Raw genomic sequence first — 12,002 nt, 5'->3', positions numbered from 1 at the left:
CTAGGTCTCTACTCCCTGGAGCGCAGGCGGGAGAGATATGTAATAATATACATATGGAAAATACTGGAAGGACTGATGCCAAACTTTGGTATCAAGTACTACAGGAATGCCCGCACGGGTCGCCACTGCATGGTGCCAAAGGTACCGTCCACTGCATCTCACATAAGAACGAGATACTGCAGCAGCCTCGGTTTCAGAGGACCTCAGCTCTTCAATGCCCTGCCAAATGGGCTTCTTTCAGTTTCCTTCTACCAAATCCACTCATGGCTTTCCTCAGCCCTTGGCTACAGTAGAAGACACTTGCTCAAGGTGCCCAGAACCTAGGGAAACAAGCTTCTTACCACACAGCCATGCCTGCACCTATGTATGTGTGTGTGTGTGTGTATATATATGTATGTATGTAGTTGTTCTTTCTGTTTCTTATAAGATCAAGCTAAAAAAACTGTTATGTTTAAATTCCCAGTGAACATTACGTCCTGTAATTCTGCTCTCAAACTCTGTAAAATACTGTCTCGAATAAGTACTCATCTAACCCATGCCAGCTTAGAAAAACAGACGTAAAAGAAACATAACATGGTGAATGTGTGTGTATATAGGTGCTATCGATCTATGTCTATATATTGTTTGATCATCTGCCAATATTTTCTGTACGCTTCTTAATCTATTTTCCGTATGACCTCCAGATTGCCCAAATTCAAGTTGACCAGTCCATGTCAGTGGACGGACGTCGACCACTTGACCAAGTGACATGCTTCAAGGTAGGTTTTCAATATTTTAAGCTTTATTTGTTTTTGTTTTGTTTTTTTCAAATAAATGTATTTTGGAATCGTTAAGTTTTGTCACAAGGCCAGCACATTTGGGCGATGGAGTTAAATTAATTACATTGACCCCCAGGGCTCACCTGGTCCTTATTTTATTGGCCCTGAAAGTCAAAGTCGACCTCAGCAGAATTTGAACTCAAAATAGATGAGACGCTGCCAAGCGTTTTGTCTGGCAGCTATTGATTCTGCCACCTCACTGCTTTCAACTTGCAATTAATAATAATTAATAATCTTTTCTTCTGTAATCACAAGGCCTGAAATGGGGTGGGGGCTGGTCAATTGCAATGACCCCAGTGCATAACTGGTACTTCGTTGATCGACCCTGAAAGAATGAAAGGCTATGTCGACGTCAATGAAATTTAAACTCAGAACGTAAAAACAGACCGCATACTGCCAAGCATTTTGCCTGATGTGCTAATCATAACAAAAATGACAATCCTTTTTGCCATTGGCACAACAGGGGTCCCAGTTAAGCGACACCTGCATCAGCCATGACTACGATTTCACTTGGCTTCATGGGTCTTCTCAAGCCCAACTTGTTTCAATGAATTTACATCCAAAATCTTGCAAACCAAATACGAAAACAAACCGTATCGATCCGTTGTTTATTAAATTTTTATTTTCTTTTTTTCCTTCTTTTCCAGTGCGGAGAAAAGGGCCACTATGCAAACAAATGCCCCAAGGGTCATCTCGCGTTCCTCAGTAACACGGCAATTGTGTGACAACACGCTGAACCATGAACCACCATCGCTCTTAACAAGTCTCATGGACAGGTATTACGTACCTGTGTTCCATGTATGAATGCCCATGTGTGTATGTGTGTGTGATTTATATATCTTTCACACCCACATGTGTATATATATATATATATATATGTGTGTGTTGTATGTATGTATGTATATATATATATATATATATACACGCGTGTATAGCATTTGAATTGGTTATGCCTGTATATTTCTAAGAATGAGGAAAACATTATTCATGAATGAAATTTTCTGGAACTTGTCGTCGTCACACAAGTGCGATGCTTATGATTCAATAGGATGTATTTTTGTATTTTCAATACACTCTAGACCTTCAGTCTCTGATTAACAATGATGAATGAATTTTGACCACTTATACACATACATACACACTCCTCCATGTGTATATATATACACATGTATATTCATACGTATTTCTGTGTATGTATGTATATATATGTACACACACACACACACATACAAAGGCTTTATGTTGGGGAATGGAAAACATATCTCCTGTCTTCATTCTTTGTACAGTTTGAAACTGTATTTCCTATCTTCTCCAACCCCTCCTGCTCCCCCCACCCACTGCCTTCATCTCCTCCCATCCACTGACCATTTCTCCATCAGCCTCCTCCTCCCTGTTCCATCTCATGCCTATCAGTCTCTATCCCCTCCATCCATGCCCTCTTCACCTTCATATCCCACCCCTACTCGTTCCTTTCCATGTTTCAATAAAAATTTGTTTAAAAAAAAAGAAATTATTATAATCAATATTCTTGTTTTATACTCAGGCAACATTTATGTACCACTTACTTGTGGAGACACATGACATAATGGTCAGAGTATTGGACTCCTGATTCTAAGACCATGGTTTCGATTCCTGGACCAAGTGATGCGTTGTGTTCGAGGATAACACTTCATTCTACTCAGCTGGTTAAAATCACTCTTCCTGCAAGAGACCAGCACCCCTCCCAGCCCTAGGCCCCTTACAGACTGGACAAACCACATGTTTTCTGTCTCGGAGGGGAACCCTCTCGTAGTGTTTCTCAACCATTTTTTGCTAATGGATCCTTTTGATTCCTATTTTCTCAACTGGACCTTAATACCCACTCAATATTCTAAAAACTACCACTAAGACATCCATTGGTCATAGATGACCATTGGATTGAACCTACATGGTCATTTATGACCAACGGATGTCTTAGTGGTAGTTTTTAGAATATTGAGTGGGTATTAAGGTCCAGTTGAGAAAACAGGAAACAAAAGAACCCATAAACAAAAAATGGTTGAGAAACCATAACTATGAGAGGATTAATCACTTATTGAATAACAAAACCAGTTTGTTTGAACATTTTGTTTTTATTGCGGTACATCAGGGTCCCTTTCAGCAGACACTTTTAACTCCAGTTATCAGCAGACCCACCCCATTGTTGGCTCACAGTGGCAGGTTGTGCAGCTGCGGTGGTGGTAGTCGCTGGTGGTGTAGCAGCAGCAGCAGGGGTGGCAGGAACAGCAGGGGTGGCAGTGCTGGCAGCGGGTACAGACCAGCTGGTATCAGCTGCGTCCCAATCTTCAGTTGCAGTGGCCCCATAAGCTTGGATTGGTACGGCAGAGGCACTTGGTACGGTCTCACGAGCCCAGTCAGTAACATCAACTGGTGCAACACTTCCAAGATCACCACCAGCTGGCCAAGCTTCAGTGCTTTCCTCTTTGGCAGCGGCCTTCTCCAAAGCAGCCTGTTCTTCCTTCTCAGCCTGTTAAAACAAAACAATTACCAATTAGTTGTAACACGGGTTAAAACAATATTTGGAACAGAAGGTTCTTAATCAAATGTATTGCATTAAATTTTGTCTCTAGCTTTTGGAAAAAAAGAATCAGCAGCTCTTTAGTGTTTAAACCTACAATATCTGGTCCAAATATATATTACCTGCTCCATGTTCAAACTGGACTCCCACACCTTCCCAATGATTACATTTGATAGAGTAATCTTGATATTGAAGGGTCGATGTAATTTGAAGGAAGTATAAAGATAAAGTCCATAGATGGCAGCCTCTTATCACAAATCTGCAGTTTAAACCGGCAGCATTCAGATTACTCTATCAAATGCAATGCTTACTTCACATCGTTTTAAATTAATAACGAATCTTTGATATTTCAATGATGTGATCAATGACATTGCAGGCTAAGTATGAGAGGCAAGATCTGGCTAGTTTGAACATAAAACAGGTAAAGTATTTGGGCCAGCTATATATATATTTTTAATACGTCTATCTAGGCAAGTTCAGACACAAAATATGCTAGTTCCTGTAGTGTATGTCACAGAATAATCATTCGTGTGACTTACACTACAATAACTAGAATATTTTACATCTGATCCCACACAGGATAAAAAATAAAAATGGAAATATTTGTTACAGAACACCTATAAAACCTACAAAGCCTTCCCATATCGATATACACACAAAGACACAATTTTTACTTACTTCCTCAGGGTCTCTGTAGAAATACAAATCAACCATGACGTCCCAAGGATGTTCACGGCTGATGTTACCCCTCAGGCGGAGAACTTCACGAGCCAGCAACCACCACATTAGACCAATGGAATGGATTGACTGGAAGAAAATAGGGGGGGGAAAAAAACATTTTTAAAGATTAAAATTATTTCGACAATCAACAGCGAGATGCAGAAGCAAACACAAATGGGACCCCCCCCCCTCCAACACAAATATATTTTCAAAGACTCAGTGGCTATGCAGTAAAAAAAAACATGATCAGAAAAGTTACCTTGTTGTTGCATGGGATGGCAATATCGATGTACTTGAGTGGGGAGTCTGTGTTGCAGAGGGCAATAACTGGGATGTTTACATAAGATGCTTCATTGACAGGTTGGTGGTCAGTCCTGGGGTCAGTGACAACCAAAAGACGGGGCTCACGGAAAGCTTTCTGTTGGAAGACAAACAAAACAACAACAATTATCAGATAAACATGCAATGGGGCTGCTCAACCAGGGTTCATTATAAGATTTTTGGGGGGTTCCACGCAACAAAATAGGGAATTGGGGATCCAGAATAGTATTTTAAGGGCCCCTGAAAATTTTGCTTTCACACTATGCTGAAAAAGAGAAGAAAACATGCATATACCCCCCCCCCTCTCTCTCTCTCTATATATATATAGACATGTAACTGTACACATATATATATACATACATGGATAGACATACACACATATTTTAATATATATATCGTGCTTGAAAAATTGAACTCCCAAACCCAGATTCTCGTAAAGTGAGGTATTATTCTGTGTGTTTATATATGTATATATATATATATATATAAATATTCCACACACAAGTAAGCATATAGATGCAAAACATAGCAGAGATAATAGTACTCAATACCAAAGGTAGAGTACTATACTACTTATATAATAGCAGAGCAGTGGTGCTCCATAAAAAGCACCCAGCAGTAGAAACAAGGCCAAAAAGGACTGTGGCACCTGGTGTGGCCCTCTGGTTTGCCAGCTCTGGTCAAACAGTCCAACCCACGCCAGCATGGAAAAGGGACATTAAACGAGGATGATCTTGAGACATGAACAGGACAGCAACTTACCTGAATCTGATTGGTGAAAGCACCAGGTGTGAAGCGACCAGCAATAGGTGTAGCACCAGTGGCTGAAGCAAACTTCAGAACCGCCCTCTGTCCGTAGGGACGTGCAGAGATGACACAGACATCAGCCGGGTTCTCGATGGCAGCAATGGCACGGGCGGCCAACAGGAGTTTCTCCCAGGTCTTGCGTAGGTTGATGATGTATGTACCTAACAAAACATTATTACATGACATCAGCACAAATAGAAAAAAAAAGAGGAATTCAATACCTGGTGCTCTCTACTCCAACAACATCAGCCTTAATATTATTACAGCCACAAACTATTGGATGTTAAAATTTCCACAGAAACAAGTAATAATCCTTTAATTCAAACCAATGCGAATAAATAAGCATTATATTTGACAGAATTATGTGAATTCTAAAAGGTTAACCCTTTAAAACCCTTCTCAGACCACCCCTGTCTCTGTGGTACAAATATTCTGTTCTCAAAAAGTTTCAAGTTAAAAATTTCCACCAAAACGTCTCAATTTATGTTCCTAACACTAGTGTAATAACGACAAAGTCAAGTTACTAAATTCTTCATTATACACCTTCTCCTTCATTTACGACCAAGTTGCGTTCCAATTGACAGGTTGTATGTCAGATTTATATCTGCATTCAAACGCAACTAATGCTTGAAAGCGACTGAGTGAGAGTTAGAGGCAGGCAGTGGATGCCTGGGTCTGAGGGAAGCCAGATGCTGCCGTTCTTGTCATATGCATAGCTGCCCAACGTCCAAAGATCTATTTATTTTTGAGGGTCGTAAGACACATAGATCTTAAGTCAAGGAGAAGGTGCATTTAAAATAACCGAAAGAAACACAGGGGATCTAAACAGAAATATGGTGACAAAAGGGCCACTTCAGCCCTATACCCAGAGTTCAGTTCCAACTGGTTAAATGTCATAGCAACACCAGATTACCTGATCGTCATCACATCAAGCAATCAATAAAATTCGTGTCAGCTAATGTTTTACTGTAGCATTGTTTGCGACCGGCAACTGTTAAAAGAAAAACTGAAGCCGGAGATACACAATGCATTAATATTGACCAGGGATTTTAGAACAAGATAAACAGAATAAAAAGGGTTTGGGGGATACAAATAGGAAGAAAAGCGGGGAGATAGAACACGTACCTTCTGACTTCCTTTTGTAGATATACTGTTCCATTTGGAAGTCGACATTGTTCGCTCCAAGATGAGTGGAACAAGCTAAAAACTTCATCACGTCATCCTCCTTCATGGAAAGGGCATCCAAACCTCCGGACATCTTGATCGGTCACTTGGTGAGTTACGGTAAGCAACACTGGAAAGAGACAATAAAATGGTGATGATGATGATAATGAGAAACGATCTACAAGTGTTGGCAATCCTAAAGTGTGCTTTATTGTGGCAACGCCACGAGTGCTTTACACCACCAGAGGGACTGGTCTTCTGCTGTGGAGTAAGGGGTCTTTTATTGAGAACATCAAGGCATCAGGCATCTCGGCCGTTAACCATCACACCTGAAAGGTTCAGTGCTTTGAGGTTGTTCTTCAGTATTTCATCTCACGTCTTCCACTTTATTGAGAAAAATTTGGGGAATTTGTGTTTCTCCACACAGGAAATCATACGATTATGGCCCCTTTAGCTGCTATTTTTAGCACATCTCGCCCCCCATTTATTTCTCAGACTCTTCAATATAGTTTCCTCCCATAAAAACACGCTCTGGCTGAAATTTTAGCCAAAAACTCGGACTGTCCGTAAGTAAAACTGTGATTTAAAAAGAAAACAAATTCGAAAAGTTAAAAATAATTTCACAGTCGTCTCAATTTCCGTGTGTAGAATACAAATTTTCTGAGAATTCCAACAACTAAAAAAGTTATGAGGGATTATATGTCGATGCGCGGAGCAAAATTCCGCGAACAATTCTTTTAACATTATCATAATTAACACCATCTCCACGAAATTTACCAGAAATGGCCACAAAAATAGGGAATGGGGAAATAATATAAAAATAAATTTTTTTTCACCTCCATGAATAACTTGATAGATATTCCAAAAGTCAGTCTTAGTTTTACCATCATATTTAATGCGAAAAACTACATTTTGAAGTTTATGGAAAATAAATTTTGGCTAATGAAGATAGACACCCATTTATAATGGTGTTTAATTATCTAATTGCTAAAAGATAAGCTGAGTTCAGCTGTAATTATGTAGAAATGAAATTAGGATAACGATCTGATTTCGTTTATCACAAATTTAACTCTTGTTGGTTGGAGATTAAGTAAAATATTAGAGAAACCTTTACCGAAGCCGGCTACGAAGGACTGCCCGGCTCCCAATTTAATTATTTTGCTGCGTAGACCCCAAAAATCTTATATGGAGCCTCGGGAACCATATGGAACCCATTGAGAACCACTGTTCTAAAGGAAATTCGCAGATTTCATTAAAGAAATGATATTTATTCGGAAACTAAGTCAGAGGTGGGGGGGGGCACTTGTTTAATTATGTCTTAGAGTGCGATCGCCACCCCACTCCTCTTAACTTCTAGAAAAATTGATATTTTTAAATGAAATTTTCTACAAATACGCTTCAGACGTCATAGATTTGTGATGAAAAAGCATTTTTTCTCAGGTTGAGAGGAAGGGGTTTCGGAAAGTTCGTTTGTGTTGGTTGGGTATTCTGTTGTTATGAAATTTCTTACATATACATTTCAGATAGTGTAGATTACAATTGTGTCGGAATTTAATATAAAAAAAAGAAAATTTGTGGAAAAGCAGACAAAAAGAAACTGACACATGTTCAACGATACACGTGGTGCAGACATCATTCATGTCTAGTCAATATATTTACATAAATATCTGTAATTACAGCAAAAATCAAACCATTACAGGAACGAATATTGAAAATTAATACATAAAGTGTTGATATTAATATTAAATCGACACAAATAATTGAGTCTGGACATGTGTAATTGAATAAAATGTGCGGAGAGGATAAATACCTTGTCTAGCGCCAAATGGAGTCGGATGGGGAAAGGAAGTTCGAGGAGAGAGGATTGTGGGTAATATCTGTAATATGCCGGAAGTTAGTCAGACATGATTGTTTTATCTGTTCAGGAGGAAGAATTAACGAAATAATTTGAAATAATCTGACGTTTTACTGCTCTTTATTATTAAATTAAAAATTAGGATGCTTCGTTAATTGAAATTAAATGTACATTTCAGAAAAGATATATACGATTGGCTCTGTGGTAAGAAATTTGCTTACCAACCGCGTGGTCCTGGGTTCAGTCCCAATGCGTGGCACCTTGGGCAAGTTTCTTTTACTATAGCCTCATGAGTGGCTATCATTCGTGATGGTATTTCCTTACAATCATGATACGTTTGATAAAATTAGGCCTATCGATCACAACAGTCACCTCACACTGTGTCCAACGAATCTTCTACATCTGATTTTAATTGGAAAATGCTCCACTTTCCAGCCTTCGTCTTCACATGTGCGTGTGTGTGTATGTGGCCTCAGGTTCGTCCCCAGTAGACAAAAGATATGACTGCATGCCTAATCCTTTCACATTCAGATTACTCTGTCAAATGAAATGTTTATTTATTCATATTATTTTGAATTGTTCACGAGGCAGCAAACTGGCAGAATCATTAGCAAGCCGGGTAAGATGCTGAGTGGTATTTCCTCTGCTGCTATGTTCTGAGGTTGACTTTGCCTTTCATCCTTTTTGCAGTCAATTAAATAAGTACCAGTTACATACTGGTGTTGACGTAATCAACTTATTCCCTCCCTGCAATTTTCACGTTTTGTGATTCCTGTAGAAAGAATTATTTTGAATTGCTCTTGCATTATCTTTTGTGTTGAGATCTCAATGATGTGATTGTATATTTTTACTAAGGCTATGTAGGGTAGGTGTGAAAGGCTGAATATGGCCAGTTGAGACATAAAACAAGTATGAAGTGAGGGCCAGCTATGGCTGGTTTCAATGCTAAAAGGTTAAGAAGATTGTTTACCAACTTCATGGTCATGGGTTCAATCTCACTGTGTGGTACCTTGAACAAGTGACTTCATTACAATTATTCTATTCTTTTGATTGTTTCAGCCATGGAAGGATGAAAGGCAAAGGTGACATGGACAAGATTTGAACTTGTAAAATAACAACCACAACTGATCAAGATTGATGGAAAAAGGGTTTTTATTGATGAACAGAAGTTACGGAACAATTGACAAGATTTTGGTTTTCGTAGACTCATGCACACACACACTCACCTCTCGCATTGACTCCCACAGATACTTTTCTTTCACATACACACACATATATATATATATATATATATATACATGTATATATATATAAATACATACATACATACATACATATATATATGTACATATGGGTGGAAATATTTATGTATATGTGTGGTTGTATATATATATATATATATACACACACACACACACATATATATATGGTTGTATATATATATATATATATATATATATATATATATATACATACATCATTGTATATCATCATCACCACTATCATTTAATGATCTGTGTGTATATATATACATGCTGATATATACATGTACATACACACGCACACACAGACACACACATGCACGCACACACACATGCGCACACACACACACATATGAGTGCGTGGGTATGCAGAAGAGAGCAGCCTTGGGCTAAGATTTGATGGGTTTCGTAGCAACGAGTACTGTGACCGGTTTCGACAGTTGCAGAGTGAAGAGTCCTGTTTTGTTGCTGCTGGATATGGGCTGGTAACCGGGTTCGCTGCACAAGACCAGGGACACTTCCACGTGACATGGTTCTGGAACGGCAGAAATAAGAAATGGTTAAAGCAATCAACGCAACAACAACAACAACAACAACCACCACCATCACCAAATGCTCTTCCTGTCACCAACCTTCATTTGTTTTCATGCAAAGTGATACATGTGCATGTATAAACTTACGCAGACATAAGCACCACCTGGTCTAGGAACTGAAATCACGATCTAGTGATCATGAGTGCAACACTCTAACCACTAAGCCATTCACTCTCATATATATATATATATATATATATATATATATATATATATATATATATATATATATATATATATATATATACATATATATATATAGACACACACACACACACACATATATGTGTGTGTGTCTGTGTGTGTGTTAAATAAAATGAGGCAACAAAGCCACGGCTTACAAGGAAACAGATGTAAAATTGTGAAATAAATGGAAAATGGAAACATGAAGAATATATAAAAACAGAATGTAATGAGATGAGAGTTGAGAATAAATGTCTTACCGGACCAGAGTCTATGGGAGAGGATGACATTTGTGACAAGATTGTAACGAAGAGGACCAAGTTTACGGAAATCATTGAAGTTCAGTTTTACTAATTGGGTCTCCAGGTCCGGATATTTCACCTGAAATTAAGCAATTAGGATGAAGAGTAAAAGCAGAGAAAAATAAAAGAAATGAAATATATATATATATATATCACTATATCTCTCTCTGTATGTATATGTATATATATATCATCATTGGATGTTAGGCTTGATATAGATATAAATATACATACATAGATTTAGAGAGACCCCTTTTGGTCATGAGGGATCATGGGATTGCAACTAGAAAGCTCTCCCAAGGCACAGGTGTGGACAAGGTTTTTTAAGGAAGACCAGCCACCCACCCCCCTCTTGACACCACCAATGTTATCCAAGGGAAAGGCAAAGGGGCCGATACAGCTTGGCACCAGTGATGTCACAACTCATTTCTACAGCTGAGTGAACTGGAGCAACATGAAATAAAGTGTCTTGCTCAAGAACACAACACACAGCCTGGTCCAGGAATTGAACTCACTGCTTCTACACATATAGATATGTATAGGTACAGAAACTATATTCAGAATATAAAACTTATTCTAGAAGCATATAAATATTTATAAATATTGACAAATAAATTTACTTTTATTACATGGAGTATAAAAGGGATTGATAGAATAAGGCTTACAAGGAATAAATCCTGGGGTTAATTTTATTCACTAAATCCTCTAAGACGGTGCTCCAGCATGGCTGCAGTCAAATGACTGAAACAAGTAAAAGAATAAAAAACAACCAAACAAGCCAAACCAGTCAAGAGAAAAGGGTCTCACCAAAGCACGGATGGACGAAACATCCTGTATGTTGTTGATGCTGGCATGGAGGGGCAGCGCAGCAGTGAGGCCGGCTGTAAACTTGAGGGGGTTGTCGGAGGTTCTGGTTGGCTCGTGGATGATGACTTCGACCTTGCACAATCGGTTCGATATGTGTAGCGCTTGTGGTTGCATTAGCGACATGTCGTTCTGCACCAGTTTGTGCAGCACAACTGGCTTGACATCTTCGACGCCGTCCAGCTTGCTGAATAGCTCCGACAGGAAACGGTCAAGTGTGGCATTGTTGATGGTTAGGAACCTGAGAAAGAGAGAAAAAAAACAGTGGTTTTAGGGAAATTGCAGTTGTGGTCAGTCTCAAGCTGAGTGGAATCATAGCCATGGCCAGTTCTGGTGACACGTTACAGGCACCCATGCTGCTGATATGTTAAAGGCACTTGTGACAGTGACACGTTAATGGCACCTGTGCTAGTGACACATAAAAGGCATCAACACTGGCGACACATGAAGGACACCCATGCTGGTGACACATTAAAGGCACCTGTGTCAGTGACATATAAAAGGCACCTGTGCCAGTGACGCATAAAAAGCACCTGTCCTGTGCTGGTGACACATT

The 12,002-nt window shown here is 39.0% G+C and overlaps 3 protein-coding genes across 3 annotated transcripts in view; 1 reads left to right on the top strand and 2 right to left on the bottom strand.

Annotated features, from left to right (window-relative positions):
• LOC106867798 (cleavage and polyadenylation specificity factor subunit 4) overlaps window positions 1-2,341 on the top strand; it is a 13,918-nt gene extending 11,577 nt beyond the window's left edge. The window contains exons 6-7 of the mRNA XM_014912791.2: window positions 684-758; window positions 1,466-2,341. Coding sequence (XP_014768277.1) covers window positions 684-758; window positions 1,466-1,543 — 153 coding nt within the window. The 3' untranslated portion in view covers window positions 1,544-2,341. The remainder of the gene's footprint in view (window positions 1-683; window positions 759-1,465) is intronic.
• Window positions 2,342-2,909: 568 nt separating this feature from the next.
• On the bottom strand, window positions 2,910-8,285 carry LOC106867792 (40S ribosomal protein SA). The gene is made up of 6 exons (XM_014912784.2): window positions 8,198-8,285; window positions 6,349-6,517; window positions 5,179-5,384; window positions 4,355-4,513; window positions 4,054-4,182; window positions 2,910-3,324 (listed from the first exon to the last, which is right to left on the bottom strand). The coding sequence occupies exons 2-6, from the start codon at window positions 6,479-6,481 to the stop codon at window positions 2,968-2,970; spliced, it is 984 nt and encodes a 327-aa protein (XP_014768270.1). The 5' UTR covers window positions 6,482-6,517; window positions 8,198-8,285; the 3' UTR covers window positions 2,910-2,967.
• Window positions 8,286-9,376: 1,091 nt separating this feature from the next.
• LOC106867797 (integrator complex subunit 4) overlaps window positions 9,377-12,002 on the bottom strand; it is a 15,008-nt gene continuing 12,382 nt past the window's right edge. The window contains exons 16-18 of the mRNA XM_052977172.1: window positions 11,390-11,687; window positions 10,541-10,661; window positions 9,377-10,039 (exon numbers count right to left, since the gene is read on the bottom strand). Coding sequence (XP_052833132.1) covers window positions 9,894-10,039; window positions 10,541-10,661; window positions 11,390-11,687 — 565 coding nt within the window. The 3' untranslated portion in view covers window positions 9,377-9,893. The remainder of the gene's footprint in view (window positions 10,040-10,540; window positions 10,662-11,389; window positions 11,688-12,002) is intronic.

The sequence above is a fragment of the Octopus bimaculoides genome, chromosome 27, assembly GCF_001194135.2.
Source record: "Octopus bimaculoides isolate UCB-OBI-ISO-001 chromosome 27, ASM119413v2, whole genome shotgun sequence".
In the NCBI taxonomy this organism is placed as follows: Eukaryota; Metazoa; Mollusca; class Cephalopoda; order Octopoda; family Octopodidae; genus Octopus; species Octopus bimaculoides.
The sequence above is the reverse complement of the archived record's forward strand: the minus strand, read 5'-3'. Positions and strand labels throughout refer to the sequence as shown.